Raw genomic sequence first — 20,143 nt, 5'->3', positions numbered from 1 at the left:
GATGGTACAAACATTTTGGAAAATCTTAGTTCAGCATAATTGCTCCTGTGGTTTTCTACCCAACATTATCTTTAAAATTATTCATTTGTGATATTTTTATACTTAATGAAACATGTAAGTTACATCAATATAATCCTTATAAAATTCTCAGAATCTGTATGTCTTGTGAAATAAGAGATTTTCTAAGTCAAGTTTGTCTACATCAATCAACCAACCTTTAAAACAGTCCTAAGATGCTGTTCCAGCTAACAGATGCAGGGCCAGAGTTCTCTCCTGACAGTTTGCTTTGCTAGGCCACACATGAGTTTCTCCTGGGTGGGCTGTGAATGGCCCGGGAGTAAAAGGAGTGACAGAGAGGAGGAGCAGAGTGGAGTGTTTTGGAGACCAGTGATGAGTTACAATGAAGATAGGTAAGCTGTGGTTGTATTTTAGGGGGAGTTGGATGTGGAAAATCTGATCTGTATGTTTAGGAGAAAAGTTGTGCTTCAGGAAGATCAGTGTGGCAGTGACACAAACGGGACACTGGAGAAGGGAAGAAACCAGGAGCCCGGAGGCTGAGGGAACAGCACATGCTGAGACAATAAAGGCCTGGACTGAGGGTGTTGCCCCAGAGATGCCAAGCGGGTGGTAAATTTGGCAGGCATTGTGAAGGGTGAAATTAATTCCTTTATTCAACAAATATTTATTAGATACTATATGCATTTATGCTTATAATATCTAGACTGAATTTTGCATGCAGTTGCCAACACAATTTGAAGCTTTGAAATTGTTATACAGTTTCTGTGTGAAACATGTATGGCTTCAAAAAGATAAATTTAAGATTCTGTACACTGATGGTAAAGTCCTTAGCATTCTGTTTTCGGTTGATTTGTAATTTTGGAAATAACTAATGTCACACACCTTGCCAGCCCCCTTAATCTTTTTTTTTAACTTTTATTTAATGAATATAAATTTCCAAAGTACGACTTATGGATTACAATGGTTAGGGTTAGGGTTAGGGTTAGGGTTAGGGTTACCGTCCCTCCCACCCACAACCCTCCCCTTTCCCACTCCCTCTCCCCTTCCATTCACATCAAGATTCATTTTCGATTATCTTAATATACAGAAGATCAGCTTAGTATACATTAAGTAAGGATTTCAACAGTTTGTTCCCACACAGAAACATAAAGTGAAAAATAATAGATGATTTTTTTTAAATGATGATGAAATAAGATCAGACCTATTGTCATGTTTAATCCCAGTGAGAGTCAAGTTGGGAATTGATAATTTTTTTTTTTTTTTTACAGAGGATCTTGCACCCCCATAGAAACACAAAGTGAAATATACTATTTGAGTACTCGTTATAGCATTAAGCCTCAATGTACAGCACATTAAGAACAGAGATCCTACATGAGGAGTAAGTGCACAGTGACTCCTGTTGTTGACTTTACAAATTGACACTCCTGTTTATGGCATCAGTAATCTCCCTATGCACCAGTCATGAGTTTCCAAGGCTATGGAAGCCCCTTGAGTTCTCCGACCCTTATCTTGTTTAGACAAGGTCATAGTGAAAGTGGAGGTTCTCTCCTCCCTTCAGAGAAAGGTGCCTCCTTCTTTGAAGACCTGTTCTTTCCACTGGGATCTCACTCACAGAGATCTTTTTGCCAGAGTGTCTTGGCTTTCCATGCCTGAAATACTCTCATGGGCTTTTCAGCCAGATCTGAATGCCTTTAGGGCTGATTCTGAGGCCAGAGTGCTATTTAGGACATCTGCCATTCTATGAGTCTGCTGAGTATCTCACTTCCCATGTGGATCACTCTCCCCTTTATTTATTCTATCAGTTAGTGTTAGCAGGTACTAGACTTGTTTATGTGCTCCCTTTGACTCTTAGTCCTTTCATTATGATCAATTGTGAACTGAAATTGATCACTTGGATTAGTGAGATGGCATTGGTACATGCCACCTTGATGGGATTGAATTGGAATACCCTGGTATGTTTCTAACTCTACCATTTGGGGCAAGTCAGCTTGAGCATGTCCCAAATTATACATCTCTTCCCTCTCTTATTCCCACTCTTATGTTTAACAGGGATCACATTTCAGTTAATTTTCAACACTTAAGAATAACTGTGTGATAATTACAGAATTAAACCAGTCATATTAAGTAGAACAGACAAAAAAAATACTAAGAGGGATAATGTATTAAGTTGTCCATTAACAGTCAGGGCTATGCTGATCAAGTCACCATTTCTCATAGTGTCCATTTCACTTCAGGAGGTTTCCTTTTTGGTGTTCAGTCAGTTGTCACCGATCAGGGAGAACATATGGTATTTGTCCCTTTGGGACTGGCTTACTTCACTCAGCATGATGTGTTCCAGATTCCTCCATTTTGTTGCAAATGACTGGATTTCGTTGTTTCTTACTGCGGTATAGTATTCTAAAGAATACATATCCCATAATTTCTTTATCCAGTCTACCGTTGATGGGCATTTAGGTTGGTTCCAGGTCTTGGCTATTGTGAATTGTGCTGCAATAAACATTAGGGTGCAGACCGCTTTTTTGTTTGTCAATTTAAACTCCTTTGGGTAAATTCCAAGGAGTGGGATGGCTGGGTCGAACGGTAGGGTTATATTCAGGTTTCTGAGGAATCTCCAGACTGACTTCCATAGTGCCAGCCCCCTTAATCTTCCGAAGTACTTTGTTCATATTTGATTCACAAACTGAAAGGCAGCTATTCAGTCACACATGTAGGAAATTCTCCAGCAAGCAAACGGAACTTTCTTCACCAGAGGGCTTCATTTTTTCAAGAAATCTTACATTTAGATTCTTGAATGATTACGAATGTTCTAGAGTGTAAAAAAGTCATTTGTTTGCAGCCTTTTGATGCCTACCACCACTTTGTATTGTTTTTAAGAATTTTGTAAATATGACTTCTACATCAAGTGATTCTTTAAGTAGGTTGTTAGATAACTAAAAGAATCTGGAAAGTTCTGTAAGTTCAAGGTCATCTTTTTCTAGTTAAAGTGAGTAACTTAAAGTATGCATGAATCCACTCAAAGAACCACAATGTTGGTAATATATAATGGTTTGAGTGTTAGAGTATAAGGCAGAGTGAGGCAAGGGAAGTACAAGTCATTATGTTATAAATAATTTATACTTTGGTTTGTTGATGAGAAAGTTAAACTTGAAAAATCAGCATTCTTAATATTCATTTACAGCAAGAAAAATATTTTTTCTTACCCTTATAATTGTAAACTATTGCCTATATCATTGCTTTCATTTTTCTCCCCAATAGATCTCAATGAAAGCCCTGGCTTTTGATAATTTTATTCCATTGAAACTCTTTTGTTCTTTGCATTCCTGGACAATCATCAGATTCTTTGTTGTAATTCATTCTTATCCATGGTTACCATTTTCTTTTTTGACATTTCTCCTATTATATGTTTCACAGTGTTTTTTTAATTGGCCTATCTGCAACTTTCCTCAGATATACCCTTCTTCCTTTCTTATGCTAACCACGTTAAAAATAGATTTATCTCATGGATATTTACTTAGTTTGGACCCCCTGTACTTAGCCTATGTCATGTGTTGTTATTGCAGTAAGCATTACTTACACATGTATGGCTTTACAACCAATCTCTAGCTCTGATTCCTTGCTTTTTCTTTGGTACAATGTTCCATTCTCTCAGGATGACTTTTTTTTTTTTTTTTTTTTTTTTTTTTTGGACAGGTAGAGTGGACAGTGAGAGAGACAGAAAGAAAGGTCTTCCTTTTCCATTGGTTCACCCCCCCCGCCCCATGGCTGCTGCGGCTGGTGCACCTCACTGATCCGAAGCCAGGAGCCAGGTGCTTCTCCTAGTCTCCCATGCGGGTGCAGGGCCCAAGGACCTGTGCCATCCTCCACTGCACTCCCGGGGCCACAGCAGAGAGCTGGACAGGAAGAGGAGCGACTGGGACAGAATCCGGCGCTCCGACTGGGACTAGAGCCCGGTGTGCTGGCGCCGCAGGCGGAGGATTATCCTAGTGAGCTGCAGCACCGGCCTCAGGATGACTTTTATTACATGCTATGTTGTCCACTGCCATGGAGGGTTAATTAATAAGGCAAATTATATTAAAAACTCAGAATGGAATTTAGAGTGCAAACTAGCAATTTCCTAAATTTGCTCATTTATTCATTCATTAGGCAACTGTTCAAGTATCTGTTTTTTTGTGAGCCAATTCATTGAGGTTATATTTCTGCTCATGCAAAGCTGCTTCTAAATAAACTGTATCTCTATGAGTCTATATTCTTGGTTTCAGCTGTTGGGCCATGGGAGACATCTGTCCCAAGGACAGCCAATTTCTGGGCTGGTTAGTGAGTTGTAAGTCAGGCTGAAGATAAGGAACTGGCACACTCTGAAGTTTATTTAAAGCATTTGGGGGTGGTAAAATGCGAACTGGAGATTTGGCAGAGGAGAGTGTGTGCCAGGAGCAGAAGGGCCATGGTAGGGTTAGAATAGCCATCATGTGACATAGGTAGGGTAAGTTAGGAAGTCAGCTGGTGAATAAAGAATGCAATAGATGAGCAAAGTGGAGAAGTCACAATGGATGGACTTCCTTCAGAAGATAGGGTTCTACGTTTTAGTTTCCAGTTTTATTTCCAATTTCCTTAAGACTTGCTGTGTTCTGCTATAGGCCTGGCCTTTGGATTTCTGCAAGATTCTTTTTTGAGCTAGCATTCAAATAGCCCTGACTAAAATCTTGGGCAATTTATTGACAACTTAGATTTCTTTCAGGGAAGAGCTGCCAGGATGGTGAATTGGGCGCTTCTTACTGATACAAACCTAAGATGTGTCTTAGTAGCTCAACATTCTTTTTGAGCGTTCTCTTCCATACCATGATTTGTGATGGACATTATGACCTGTGGTTTCCTGATGGAGTGAACATGTATTTTTTTTTTTTTTGACAGGCAGAGTTAGACAGTGAGAGAGAGACAGAGAGACAGAGAGAAAGGTCTTCCTTCCGTTGGTTCACCCCCCAAGTGGCCGCTACAGCCTGTGTACTTCACCCATCGGAAGCCAGGAGCCAGGTGCTTCTTCCTGGTCTCCCATGTGGGTACAGGGCCCAAGCACCTGGGCCATCCTCCACTGCCTTCCTGGGTTACAGCAGAGAGCTGGACTGGAAGAGGAGCAACTGGGACAGAATCCAGCGCCCCAACCAGGACTAGAACACGGGGTGCCAGCGTCGCAGGCGGAGGATTAGCCTAGTGAGTCGCGTGCTGGCCTGAACATGTATTTCTTGGTGGTTTTATTACAGGGTTAGAATTTTCATTGTCTCTATCTGCTCCTCTCTTCCTCCTTCTCTTCTAGAATGAAAGAGTTTGTAAGCTCCAATATTCAGGATTAAAATAATTTTTCATAGAATTATGCTCTGGATTTTGCCATCAAATAAATAAAAACCATCCCTTTGGAAAACGTTGACATTATCAAAGCCACATATGTATTCATCCTGTGCTGCCAGACAGCATGGGTATTGGACATAATGAATTTTTGTGGTCTTTTATAGACGCAGAGGATTCCAAATGCATGAAAGTGGAAGCTACAGACTTCTTAAGGCCTGGCCTTACAAGTTGCACAGTATTGTATGTGCTGCATTCTTGTGGTCAGAGCAAGTAATAGGACTAGTCCAGAAATCAACACCGTTGTTTACAAAAAGTTCTAACTTCTCTTACCGGAGTTCAAATGAGAGATCTTTTCAGTGGACAAAATATTATTCCAAAGTTCTAGAGGATTTGAAAAAAATAGGAGAATGGAAACAGGAAATAAGAAGAGGGATTTTTATCTTTCCTTCTATTGTCCTAGCTTTCCAGCAGAAACACACTGGTTGCCATAGCACACTGATGTCCCAACGTGATCTTATTTGTCCTTGGAGTAGGCAAAGATCCTTTAGTCAACAGACATTACCTTGAGTAAGAAAGCTCTGCTGGGGGTGGATGAGTAGCTCAGCAGTTAAGCTACTGGTTAAGACACCTGCATCCCATGTTGAAGTACCTAGGTTTAATACCTGTCTCTGACTCCTGACTCAGCTTCCTGCTAATGCAGACCCTGGAAAGCAGTGGTGATGGCTCAAGTAATTGGGTTCCTGCCACACGCATGGGATACCTGGATTGAGTTCCTGGCTCCTGGCTTTGGCATGGTCCGCAACCAACTATTGTGGGCATTTGGGGAGTGAACCAGCAGATGGGAGCATGTGCTAACAAATAAATAAATAATTAAAAAACAGTTTATGCTTGATTCTTGATAACCAGATATTTGTTTTGTAATTTATGGGGAAAATAAGTCTAAGCCATGGGCCTTTGGAAAGGCTTCCTACACCTTTCTTACTGGCTGTATAAATTTTATTCCTTCTCCCTGTGCCTTATTCACCTGGGAACACAGATAGGCAGTGAAGTGATCAGTAATACGTCTTTTAAGGAACAGCATAGATACTTTACTGTTTCATAGTATTCTTCAGTTGATTGGTCAGTTTCTAAGCAGTAAAATCCCTAAGGTTAAATTAATTTTTTTCTGTAAGATAATTTTAGCGTTTCCTTCTGCTCTGTTTTCCTGAATTTTATCTAAGTTTGTATTTTTTTACTTTCATTTTTCTTTGAAATACAGAGAGACTGACATGCAGACAGAGGCATCCTTCATCTATTGGTTTACTCCCCAATGCCTGCAAAAGCCAGGGCTGTTTCAGGCTGAAGCCAGAAGCCCAGAACTCAGTCTGTGATTCCCATGTGGGTGGATCCAGTACTTAAACCCAGGTACATAAACCATCATCGCTGCCTTCCAGGATCCATATTAGAAGGAAAGTGGAATTAGAAGTGGCGATGAAATTCTAACTCAGACACTCTGATGTGGGATGTGGGTGCCCCATATGTTTTAACCACTGCACCAAATGCCCAACTAAGAATCTTGACAATCTTCTTGTGGTGTTTAACTTAGCTACTGTAATAGTCTCATTGCCTAGGACAGAAGTTTAAAATTTCACAGTGTATCACAGCCCATTTGTAGAAATTTGTGTTGTTCTATAAATTTATAGAAACTCAAATTTCAAAATGATGTTTAAAGCAAATGGCTGTAACAACTTTTGTTATAGTTTATAGTTAATACTTCATGTGAAATATTGTTGGAATAAGGAAATATTTAGAGCCTTCAGGGAAAGTTATACACACATTTTTTTCATAAACTTCCTTAATTGGATAGTAATAAAACAATTACAAGCATCTCTGATGACAACATTTACAAGATGAAATTTGATCATTATTATTAGGGTGAAGGTAAGAATATGATGTGGGAATTGAAGAATAAGATACTAGATTTAGAAAGCTTTTGTTAAATATTGAAAACATAAAAATTATTTTGGGGTTGGCACTGCGGCATAGCGAGTAAAGCTGCTGCCTGTGGTGCCAGTATCCTATATGGGCATCAGTTTGAGTCCTGGCTGCTCCACTTTTGATCCAGTTCCCTGCTAATGCACCTAGGAAAGCAGCAGAAGGTGGCCTAAGTACTTGAGGCCCTGCATCCAAATGGGAGACACGGAAGAAGCTCCTGGCTCCTGGCTTCAGATTGACCCAGCTCCGGCTGTTGTGGCCATTTGGAGAGCGAACCAGTGAATCAAAGATTCTCTCTCTCTCTCTCTGGAACTCTGCCTTTCAAATAAATAAATAAATCTTTAAAAAATTTTAATTTTATCTGTACCAGCTCTCTGAAATGCTACTTAGTATCCTTGTGAACTTTGTAATATAATTTAAAACATTCTGCTTCAGAATTTGAGAAAAATAGGAAGTTAATTACACAGCAGGAAACTCCTATTTTAATTTTATTCTTTTTGCCTTTGAGAGGAATAAAGATTTTTTTTAAACCTGAGACATATTTTGAAGATTACTTAATATCTAATTGGGTTTGTAAAGTATGCAGTTACATAACCAGGTTCATGTGAAGTCTGAAAGGTGGAGGTGGGTTGGCGGCTGTGGAGGGCCTCCTGAACCGTGTTTTAAATCACTGCCTCTGTTTCGTGGTCACTTAGCTTGTTGCCCTACCTAGCCTTTAGTGATACCATTAGTCACAGGTATTACTCATCTTGCAGCCTACGTTAGTGGAAAGGTTTTTTGTTAAAACTGTTATGATATGTGGTAAGGACAAAAAGAAAGTTTCTTTCAACTAGCAAACACTGTTTGCTTTTCATCTTGTATTTCTTTAAATACGTATCCAACCCTTTATAGAATTCTGTTGTCCTCATATGTACAGCATTAATATTTCATATTCAACTTTTAGTTTTTTTAAGATTTATTTATTTATTTGCATGTCAGAGTTACAGAGAAAGAGAGAGAGAGACAGAGAGAGAAACAGAGAGAGAGAGACAGAGAGAGGTCTTCCATCCAATGGCTCACTCCCCAGTTGGCTGCAATGGCCAGAGCTGTGCCGATCCGAAGCCAGGAGCTTCTTCCAGGTCTCCCACGTGGGTGCAGGGCCATCTTCTACTGCTTTCCCAGCCAGAGCAGAGAGCTGGATTGGAATAGGAGCAGCCAGAACTAGAATCGGCGCCCATATGAGATGCCGGCACTGCAGGCCAGGGCATTAACCCGCTGCGCCACAGCGCTGGCCCTGATTTTTAGTATTTTAACACTTTTTCTTCATAAGATACCTTTATTTTTATGAGTTAAAAGAAACTTACCACCTGCAAAGATTCTGTAAGTTTTATCAAATGTAGATTTGTTTTTTAGATTTATTAAGATATAATTAACAAAATCATATAAACTTTTGATGTACAACATAATGTTTTGATCTATGTATAATTGTGAAATGCTTAAATCAAGCATTTAGCATATCCATTGCCTTAGATACTTATCTGTCTGTGTCTGGTGAGAATGTTTAAGGTCTACACTCTTGGCAATTTCCAGATACACAAAACATTATTAGTATTGACTATAGTCTCCATGCTGTACTTAGATTTCCAAAACTTACTCATATTATTGAACTAACATCTCTCCACCCCTCCCTACCCCTTCTAGTCCCAGGCAACCACAGTTCAGCTCTTTGCTTCTAGGAGTTGTTAGGATTCCACAGAGAAATGAGACCTGTACCGTTTGCTTCTCTGTACCTGGCCTGTTTCACTTAGCATGGTATCCTCCAGGAAGTTGCTTGACTTGGTAATTTTTTTTTTTTTTTTTTTTTTTTTTTGACAGGCAGAGTGGACAGTGAGAGAGAGAGACAGAGAGAAAGGTCTTCCTTTGCCGTTGGTTCACCCTCCAATGGCCGCCGCGGTTGGCGCGCTGCGGCCGGCGCACCGCGCTGATCCGATGGCAGGAGCCAGGAGCCAGGTGCTTTTCCTGGTCTCCCATAGGGTGCAGGGCCCAAGCACCTGGGCCATCCTCCACTGCACTCCCTGGCCACAGCAGAGGGCTGGCCTGGAAGAGGGGCAACCGGGACAGAATCCGGTGCCCCTACCGGGACTAGAACCCGGTGTGCCGGCGCCGCTAGGCGGAGGATTAGCCTAGTGAGCCGCGGCGCCGGCCTTGACTTGGTAATTTAAAACTGTATGGACGCCATTTGAATTTTTCCACTCTATAGTCTTTGATACAGAAATATTGGTAGATGTAAACCTACAGAAATAAATAGCTCTTTTGGGGCCACAATAGCGTTTCAAACTAATTTTTTATTTCAAACAATTTCAGATTCACATAGTTGCAAAGACAGTGCAGAGAATATCTTTATACCCTGCTCCCAGTTTGTTTCCCCTAGTGCTGCCATCCTACATTTCTGTTGTATGCTTGCCGTTACTATCATCATGAACCAAATCTCATGCTCAGACTCTCAAAACGGTTTTCGTTATCGTCCTTTTTCTGTTCCTGATCCAATCAAGGATACCATCTTGCATTTAATTGGCATTTCATTTTTGTCCTGTGAGAGTCTTTCCTGGTTTTCCTTTTTTTTTTCTTTTTTCCTTTGTTCCTCTCTCTCTCTCTCTCTCTCTCTCACACAGTTATTTGAAAGTCAGAGTGGGGGATGGTATTGTGGCATAGTGGGTAAAGCTGCCACCTGTGACACCAGCATCACATATGGGTACTGGGTCAAGTCCTGGCTGCTCTACTTCTGATCCAGCTCCCTGCTGATGTGCCTGGGAAAACAGCAGAGGATGGCCCAAGTGCTTGGGGCCCCTGTGACCCGGAAGAAGCTCCTAGCTCCTGGCTCCTGGCATCAGACTGGCCCTCCTCCGGCCATTGCTGCCATTCGGGGAGTGAACCAGCTTATAGAAGATCTCTCTCTCTCTCTCTCCCTCTTTCTCTCTCTGTCACTATAACTTTCAAATAAATAAATAAATAAATCTAAAAACAAAAAACAAAACAGGGGCCGGCACCATAGCTCACTTGGTTAATCCTCTGCCTGCAGTGCCGGCATCCCCTATGGGTGCCAGGTTCTAGTCCCGGTTGCTCCTCTTCCAGTCCAGCTCTCTGCTGTGGCCCAGGAGTGCAGTGGAGGATGGCCCAAGTGCTTGGGCTCCTGCACCCACACGGGAGACCAGGAAGAAGCACCTGGCTTCTGGCTTTGGATCGGCGCAGTGCCGGCTGTGGCGGCCATCTGGGGAGTGAACCAATGGAAGGAAGACCTTTCTCTCTCTCTCTCTCACTGTCTATATGTAAAAACAAACAAACAAACAAAAAAACAAAAAGAGTGACAGAAAGAGAGAAGGAGAGACAGAGAGACAGATCTTCCATCCATGGGTTCACTCTCCAGATGGCTGCAATGACCTGTGCTGGGCCAGGCTGAAGCCAGGAGCCAGGAGCTTCATCTGGGACTCCCATGTTGGGGGCCAGGTCCCAAACTCTTAGGTCATCTTTGGCTGCTTTCCGAGGTCACCAGCAGGGAGCTGGATCAGAAGTGGAGCAGCCAGGACATGAACTGGTGCCCATATGGGATGCTGGCACCACAGGCAGCAGTTTTATATGCTATACCACAGCACCAGCCCCTCTTGGGCTTTCATGGCCTCATCAGTTTTGAGGAGCACTAGTAGGATATTTTGTAGAACATGCTTCAGCCTGAGTTTCTTCTCGTTTTTTTTTTTTTTTTTTTTTCCATGATTACATTGTGTTTATAGTTTCGGGGAAAGAATATCAGAGATTAAATGCCCTTCTCATCACGTAATTTTGGATGGCATGTGACGTTCAGTGCACATCCCAGCTGATGTCAACACTGTTGGCCATTTTTCTCCCTATTATGTAGTTGCTATTTCCCCCATCCATGTTCTTTTCTGTGGCAGCAAATTCCTATGTGCAGCCCACCCTCAGTGGGGAGATGGGGACTGAGCTCCACGTTCTGAAGGAAAGAGATTGACGTTCATTATTGGGAATTCTTCTGTAAGGAATATATGTCTCTTATTTACTTATGTAATCACTTACACTAGTGTGACCTCATAGATATTTATTTTATGCTTTGGGTTATAATTTCATGCTTGTATTTGTTTGCTTGCTCAAATTGTTCCAGCCTTGGCTATTGCAAGTTCTTTCAGGTTGGCTCGTTGTTTAAGACTATAAAATGCCCTTGACCAAAATGTCTGAGAACAGCTGGTTTAGGTTATAATCATGGGGATATAATCACAGGACTCAGTAGCTGGGGAAAACACTGTTGGAAGAGAGATTTTGGAATTATTATCTCAGTATGCAAGAAAAAAAATCATCACAAATTTGAGAAGGAGTAGTTTGAAAGAGTGACAGTGATCATCTAGAAATGTAGGGGAGGGAGGGGGCGGGGCTGCTTCTCAGGATGTGCAGCAGCAGGAAGCTGGAGTACGGAGCGCAGACTCTAACCCAAGCACATCTCTGTTGGCTTCTGACCTGCCAGGCCCGATGCCTGCCCCGTCTACAACCTTTCACCCATGATTGTGACCCTGTTTTATGAGGGTACTTCAAAAAGTTAACTGAAAATGGAATTAAAAGATAAGTTTATTTTGGTGTGAAGATGCATTTTTTAAAGACTTACTTATTTATTTGAAAGTCATCATTACAAAGAGAGAAGGAAAAAGAGAGAGATATCTTCCATCCACTGGTTCACTCCCTAAATGGCTACCTCTCCTGGGGATGGGCCTGGCCAAAGCAAGGAGCTTCATTCTGGTCTTCTGTGGGGAGCAACTCGGACTAGACTAAGTTACTGGAATTAAGACTTATTCTATGCATCTGCTCTCCCACAATATGGCGCTGGGAGAGGAGGAAACAGCTTCTACACAGCTGCCTCCAGTTCAACCAATAAACAGCAGGACCTGCTCCTGATTGCAGGAGAACAGCATACTCGGCGTGTGTGTAGCAGAGTTGGGATTGGTGAAAGAGGACTATAAAGGAGGAGAGAGACAACATGCACCAGGAACATCTATCTGAAGGAACACCTGTGCAGCCCCCGAGAGAGCCGGCCGGCGGTGTGCCGCTCCCCCGCGGAAGTGGGGAAAGTGGCAGGGGGAACCGCCCTTCCATGGAGGTGGAAGGGACGGTAGCCAACCCGGGAAGAACCAGCAGCAAACCCGGGGAGGGCCGAGCAGACAAAAGAACAGCGCAGGGTCCTGTGTCGTTCCTCCACGAAGAGGGGGAGCGACATAATGGTGCCGTGACTCGGATATGAAGCCTAGGCAGGGTTTAGTGTCGTTCCTCCATGAAGAGGGGGAGCGACAGTCTTCCATGTAGGTGCAGGGGTCCAAGCACTTGGCCATCTTTCTGCTGCTTTCCCAAGTTCATTATCAGGGAGCTGGCTAGAAGTGGAGCAGCTAGGACTTGAGCTGGCATTCATATAGATGCCAGAGTCTTCAAAAAGTTCATGAAAAATGAGTATTATGAAAAAACCATGCACGGATTAAAATTTTTTTGTTTAAGGTTTTTTTTTTTTTTTTTTTTTTTTTTTTTTTTTTTTTTTAATGTGAAAGGCAGAGTTACGGAGAGAGATGGAGTGTCAGAGAGACACTGGTTCTCTCCCCAAATGGCCACAACCACCTGGGCTGGGCCAGATCAAAGCTAGGAGACAGATGCTTCATCCAGGCGTCCCCTGTGGGTACAGGGTCCCAAGCACTTGGACCATCCTCCACTGCTTTCCCAGGTGCATTAGCAGGGAGCTGGATTGGAAATGGAGCAACTGGGACTCAATTGGTTCCTGTATGGGATGCTGGAGTTGCAGGTGGTGGCTTTGCACTACAACACAGGCCCTAAAAATATTTTTGCATTAAATTACCTTTTCTTAAATTCAGTTTCCACAGAGTTTTTTTTTTTTTTTTAAGATTTATTTTATTTATCTGAAAGACAGAGTTACAGAGAAAGGTAGAGACAGAGAGAGATCTTCCATCCGCTGGTTCACTCCCAGTACAGAGCTGCACTGACTCTTGGCTTCAGATAGGTGCAGCTCTGGCCATTGAAGAGTCAGGAGCTTCTTCTGGGTCTCCCAAACGGGTGCTGGGGCCCAAGGACTTGGGCCATCTTCTACTGCTATCCCAGGCCATAGCAGAGAGCTGGATCGGAAGAGGAGCAGCCAAGACTAGAACCTGGTGCCCATATGCGATGCCGGTGCTTCAGGCCAGGGTTTTAACCCACTGCACCACAGTGGCGGCCCTCCACAGAGTTTTTGAGAGTGCTCTCTTACGTTGTTTATTCAAAGTTATATTTTGTTGAATAGAGTTCCATGTATAGTATACCATAATCTATGCATGCAACTCTTGATGAACATTTAATTTATTTCTAGTTTTTGACTATTTAAAAAAAACTGCTGCTCTAACGAAGATTCCTGAACGTATCCTTTACAGAAAATATGTTTGCATTTTTGTGGAGTATATTTTTATGTGGAATTGCTATGTGCATAGAGTATGCGTGCATTCAAGTTTAGAGGCTGACTGTTGCCAAAGAGCTTTCTGGAATATTATACCAATTTGTATTCACACTAGTTGTGTTGAATATTCTGATTACACCATATCTTTTTTTTTTTCAATATTTGATATTACCTCTCTTTCATTCTGGTCATACCTGTGTGTGTGTGTTTGTGTGTGTGTGTGTGGTGGTAGTGGTGGGGTTGTATTTCATTTTGAGTTTTGACATTTCCCTGATGACTAGCAAAGCTGAGCACCTTTCATCTTTTATAGTTTCTGCTTGGATAAATGATGGTCTTGTTTTTTCCAATTGGGCTGTCTGCTTTTTTCTTAATCATTTGTAAGATTTTTTTTTCTGGTTATCAGATGTTTGTCTCAAATATATGAATTGCAAATATCTTTTCCCACTTTATGACTTTTCCTTTTCATTCTCTTGGTAATGTCTTTTGATGAACACAAGTTCTCACTTTTAATGAAGGTCGTTTTATTCCCCCTCTCTGCCTGCCTTATGATGAGTGCTTTTGTGCCTCTTGTTTAAGAAATCTTTGCCTACCCCAAGGTTATGAAAGTACTCGCTCGTGTTTTCTTCTAAAAGCTTTATGGTTCGCCACTCCTAGTTAGGTCTGTGATTCAGCTGGAACTGGTTGTTGCATGCAGTGTGGGCTAAGGGGGGTCATGGCTCTTTCTTTCCCTTGTTCCAGGGTAGCCATCCAGTTGACCTAGTCCCAGGAATTATAGTTTCTTATTGAATTTCAATGTTGCTTACATCATAAATCAGTGACTATGTCTGTGGAGGTTTGTTTCTGACTAGATTATTCTGTTGCATTAGTTTGTCTTTTTTACCCTTCTGACCATACCACACTGACTTAATTACTAGAGGCTTAGGACATTTTGTAAAAAGTCTTGATATTGGGAAGTCCAAGTCTTCCAGCTTTGTTGTTTTTCTTCAAGATTGCTCTAGTTATTCTTGATCTTTTGCATATTCCTTTGGATTCTTTTGAATCTTTTTTTAAATTTTTTTTTTTTTTTTTTGACAGGCAGAGTTAGACAGTGAGAGAGACAGGGAGAAAGGTCTTCCTTTTTCCGTTGGTTCACCCCCCAAATGGCCACTATGGCCGGCGTGCTGCACCTGGTCTCCCATGCAGGTGCAGGGCCCAAGGACCTGGGCCATCCTCCACTGCACTCCTGGGCCACAGCAGAGAGCTGGACTGGAAGAGGAGCAACCGGGACAGAATCCGGTGCTCTGACCAGCACTAGAACCCGGGGTGCTGGCGCCCCAGGTGGAGAATTAGCCTAGTGAGCCATGGTGCTGGCCTTGAATATTTTAAAAGTAGCTTTAATTATAACTACAAAGTTACTTTCAATTTTATAAAAATGTTACTTCCCCAATTCCTTGTAATATGATGTAGGGTGGTTCTATTTTTGATAACTTTCTCTCCTAAATTTATTTAGAAGAATGTATACAAAAGAAAATTTATGTATATTTATATTCACTTCACAAATGCATAGAAGAGGATAAGACTAAGTTGTTAAGAGACAGAAAGAGGGGCCAGCACTGTGGTATAGTGGGTAAAGCTGCTGCCTGTGGTGCCAGCATCCAATATGGGCTCCGGTTCAAGTCCTGGCTGCTTCACTTCTGATCCAGCTCTCTGCTATGGCCTGGGAAAACAGTACAAGATGACCTAAGTCCTTGGGCCCCTGCGCCCATGTGGGAGACCTGAAGGAGGCTCCTGGCTCCTGGCTTCTGATTGGCACAGCTCTGAATGTTGTGACCAATTGGGGAGTGAACCAGTGGATGGAGGACCTCTCTCTCTGTCTCTGTCTCTTTGCCTCTCTTCTCTCTATGTAACTCTGACTTTCAAATAAATAAATAAATCTTTAAAATAAAACAGAAATAAAATAATGGTAGGAATATAAAATAAAGCAGTAGATAAGATTCATCTAGACTTGTTTTTTTTCTGGGCAAGGCCGAAGCTGTGGCCCCCATTTTTATTAGAGTCAAAGCAAAGTTATGAGATTCACAGTACCCATAGAATAAAAAATTAGCGTTACTCTGCAGGAGAGATTTTCTTGGTAGTGAAAACTGAGAATGCAAATTTTCTTCCTTATTGACTTTTGGGGGGATAATATGTGACCCAACAGTGTTTTGGATAGTATGTTGGATGTAATTCCAAAGTTTATCTGAATACATAGTTAAAACGAATCAGTAATAAGGTAGAGATATGTGGCTTTCTGATAGTTTGACTTGATCCACAGATAAATTGGAATATCATTTATTCTAAAAAATGAGATACATATAATTCAAATGATTCTTTGTGAATGAGTGAATATTGTAGGGTACTAAATAAACCATAGAAAAATATAATTAATAGATAAACCTATTTTGGTTGCAAAAAATTATAAGCCATGTATAGTCTTTTCATAATATATATTTTCCATGAACTTTTTGAAGACCCCTCATATGTGTGTACCTCATGTATATTTATGTATATACAAATGAATATATTATGTATATGTGTATGTATATATATACTCTTTTTTCTTAAATATATTTTAAATGGGGACTTATTAACAAAAACTTTAGGATTTTTTTAAAAGATTTTTTTATTTGAAAGGCATGGTTACTGAGAGAGTGAGAAAGTGAGAGAGAGAGATATCTTCCATCTGTTGGTTCACTCCCCAGTCTGAAGCCAGGGACCAGGAGCCTCTTCAAGATCTCCCACGTAGGTGCAGAGCCCGAAGCACTTCGGCCATCCTCTGCTGCTTTCCCAGGCGCATTAACAGGGAGCTGGGCTGGAAGTAGAGCAGCCAGGACTCAAATAGATGCCCATATGGGATGCCAGCATTCCAGGCAGCTTAACCCACTATGCTACAACATGGGCCCCAGGATGTATTCTTTAGCAAGCTGTGTTGTTCATCTGTGTATTTTGATAGACAGCTGAGCAAAGATTAGATGAGTTAGCAATATTCTTTAATAATATCACATAGTAATAATACTTTATCATCAGATACTGTTATATGTATTTTTGTTTGCATTTTAAGGTTTAATCCTCACATTAATCCCTTGGAAAGACTTACAGTGGTCATTCCTGTTTCACAGTTGAAAAAAACCAAGGCAAACACCTTGCCCAAGTTTATACTACAAGTATTTGAGTTAGGATTCAGTTTTTGGGGGCCGGCACTGTGGCCCAGCGGGTTAAAGCCCTGGTCTGAAGTGCTGGCATCCCATATGAGTGCTGGTTCTAGTCCTAGCTGCTCCTCTTCCAATCCAGCTCTCTGCTATGGCCTGGGGAAGCAGTAGAAGATGGCCCAAGTCCTTGGGCCCCTGCACCCACATGGGAGACCAGGAGGAAGCACCTGGCTCCTGGCTTTGGATCGGCGCAGCTCCGGCCGTTGCGGCCATCTGGAGAGTGAACCAGCGGATGGAAGACCTCTCTCTCTCTCTCTCTACCTCTCTCTGTAACTGTCTTTCAAATAAAAAAGAAGAAGAAAAAAGGATTCAGTTTTTGGCAAATCTGCCTCAGTTTTTGCTACATTATTTTGCTGTTGAAAATTAAGAAGCCTAGGCTGGCGCCGCGGCTCACTAGGCTAATCCTCCGCCTTGCGACGCCGGCACACGGGGTTCTAGTCCCGGTCAGGGCGCTGGATTCTGTCCCGGTTGCCCCTCTTCCAGGCCAGCTCTCTGCTGTGGCCAGGGAGTGCAGTGCAGGATGGCCCAAGTGCTTGGGCTCTGCACCCCATGGGAGACCAGGAGAAGCACCTGGCTCCTGCCATCGGATCAGCGCGGTGCGCTGGCCGCAGTGTGCCAGCTGCGGCGGCCATTGGAGGGTGAACCAACGGCAAAGGAAGACCTTTCTCTCTGTCTCTCTCTCTCTCACTGTCCACTCTGCCTGTCAAAAAAAAAAAAAAAATTAAGAAGCCTAATACATTTGTTCCTGAATTAGGAGGTTAGGAAGTTTAAACAGAGCTAAAATTTTCCCTTAGGCAAAGTCTTAGGAAAGAATTTCTAAGTCTATTCCTGAACAGATGGATGGGTGAGGAAAATATAGTACTTCGACAAAAATTTTGCCCATGTAAAACTGTTTTACATCTCCTTTAGCTTGCTTTGTTTCTTCTTTATGTTTAATTAAAACCCAATCTTCTGAGTAACTGTTCCTGAATATGGTCTGTGAGCATAATATGGAAGTTGTTAGAATCAAAATGGAGTTGCTTGTGTCAACCCTAATGAAAATAAATAAATAAAGGCGAGCAATTATGAAGAAAGAGTTCTCATGCCTAATTGCCACGTGGTGAGTATCCAGACTCTGCCAGAACCACAAGCTTGCCCGGAGGCCACTTGACCTTATACAAAAAGCACTCTGCAAAGGACGGACATCTGCCTAGCAGCTGTTCCTGTACCCTCAGGCCAGCATCACTCTGGTTCTTAATCACTGTGGCCAGAGATTGTGTTTCAAAATGCCTGATGCAATCCTTCTCAGTTTTTCCTTTGAAAATTTTGCCTTGCCTGCGCTTACTTGAATATGCCTATAGCTTACTACCGATGCATAGTTCCATTGCGATGCTCTGCTAGTCCCCATAAAGCCATAAATGTTAGTCACTGGAGAATCTCTCATTTTTTTAGGCTGACAGGTCATTATCTTGGATATTATCACTTTTACTTTTTTAGATGAATATTAATCTTTCAAGAATCCAGATGGCTAACCTAGATAGTTACTGTTGAAAAAAAGAAACAAAATATAATCAAATTAAGTTGCTTTCTATAAAGTCAATTTTGGATGTATATCTTCTTGTCTTTTCACAGTTTTGAAACATCTTATGCAGTTTTCTTAAGATGAGTGATATTTTTGAAATTGTTTAATTGCTACAATGGGAAGGTGTCCAGTATGTTTTGCAGCTGGCATTCCTGAAAGCTGACTGAAAATTGCAGAGCCCATTTCATCATGTTGTGATATTTATACTTTAGTCAGAATGCTTGTATTTTAATGCTGGTTTTATGCACATTGGTTTGAAATTAGTCTAGTAATTTGGAGCTACTTTAATTTCACAAATAAGGTGTTAAGTAACTTAATTGTGTTGGATTACCCCTTTTCATAGTAATTTGACTGTAAAAGAAATATATTCAAAATTGTATTGTTTTCCTATGTTAATTTTCAGGTTGAAGGTCTAGAGCAGATGTGGAAAGATGTTCACTTCAGAGAAAGGTGTTGTGGAGGAATGGCTGTCAGAGTTTAAGGTAATATTTATTGATCTAATATAGTTATTATATTCCAAAGAAATTTGTCTCATGTTTAAATTCCATTGGCTTTGAATTTTTTTGTATATAACAGAAAAGCTAAATAACTATGGAATAAGTATGATCTAATAAATCTTAATATGGAATTATTTACATGCAATAATATTTTCTAGAAAATGTATTCCATTTTTCTCATAAAGTGATTCAACGAATTTATTCTTTTGTTTGTTGTTTTTCCCTTTTGTGGCAATGCCACAACGAATGGTGAAGTCTCTGAATGCTGATGTCGCTCTCCAAGGGCCACTGATGATTCATTGTCGTCCTTCACTTGGGGTGGGGAGTAATGAAACTGGGCATACCAGCAATGAGGAGAAAATGGGAAGGCGTGAGCCCAACTTTGTCCTAGTAGATCTTTCTCCAGTTAGCTATAAGGAATGTGTAACCTTTGATTAGTTAATGAAGAAAATAAAACTTATGTTTTCATACCTCATGGACTCTTCTCTATAACAAAAACGGTGTTCCTTAAACCAACTAATTATCTTTTCTTGTCCTTACTGACACATAAGTTTGTTTATGCACTTTATTATGATGAACCATGAGAGTGAAGGGTTTAGACTGCAGTAGTGACTTTGATTTTTATCCAGCCCATCTTCAAGGGAAAACTCAGAGTTGAGTTTATTGGTTTGCTGCAGTAAAAGACTATACAACAGGTACCATGGGGGCCTCTCACCAGAAAGTGGGAAAAATAAAATTATTATACCATTTGGAGGAAGGGTAGAGTTTAGGTGAAATTTAAATAAAGCAGTATTTTGGGCTGTCGTAATGAGTTTAATGCCTTGTCTGGCCTTCACAGTTGTCTCAGAAACTGCGAAGTGACACAGATTTGGAAAGTTGTATTCAGAAGCCCCTTCACTGACGGGGAGATCAAGTTGGAAATCAGGGCTGTTTTCATGTGTCAAAGCCACTTAGATTTTCCAGGCAAGAGTGGGATGTCCCATTCTTCCTAATATATTCAAACAGCAAAGTTTTTGATAATCTATGATTTTAGACACCAAAGCTTGTCAGTGAGTCTCTCAAG

At 41.4% G+C, this 20,143-nt stretch overlaps 1 protein-coding gene across 7 annotated transcripts in view; it reads left to right on the top strand.

Annotated features, from left to right (window-relative positions):
- Positions 1-20,143, top strand: part of HYCC1 (hyccin PI4KA lipid kinase complex subunit 1) — a 117,274-nt gene that overhangs the window by 19,958 nt on the left and 77,173 nt on the right. For all 7 annotated transcript variants that reach the window (XR_007922101.2, XM_070059649.1, XM_051852811.2 and 4 more), the window contains exon 2: positions 18,987-19,065. Coding sequence is in view for 6 of the 7 variants with exons in the window: in XM_070059649.1 (XP_069915750.1) it covers positions 19,015-19,065 (51 nt within the window). In the remaining variant the exon portion in view is untranslated. The remainder of the gene's footprint in view (positions 1-18,986; positions 19,066-20,143) is intronic.

Source organism: Oryctolagus cuniculus, chromosome 16 (assembly GCF_964237555.1).
Source record: "Oryctolagus cuniculus chromosome 16, mOryCun1.1, whole genome shotgun sequence".
NCBI classification, from domain to species: Eukaryota; Metazoa; Chordata; class Mammalia; order Lagomorpha; family Leporidae; genus Oryctolagus; species Oryctolagus cuniculus.
This window is presented reverse-complemented; position numbering and strand designations above follow the sequence as displayed.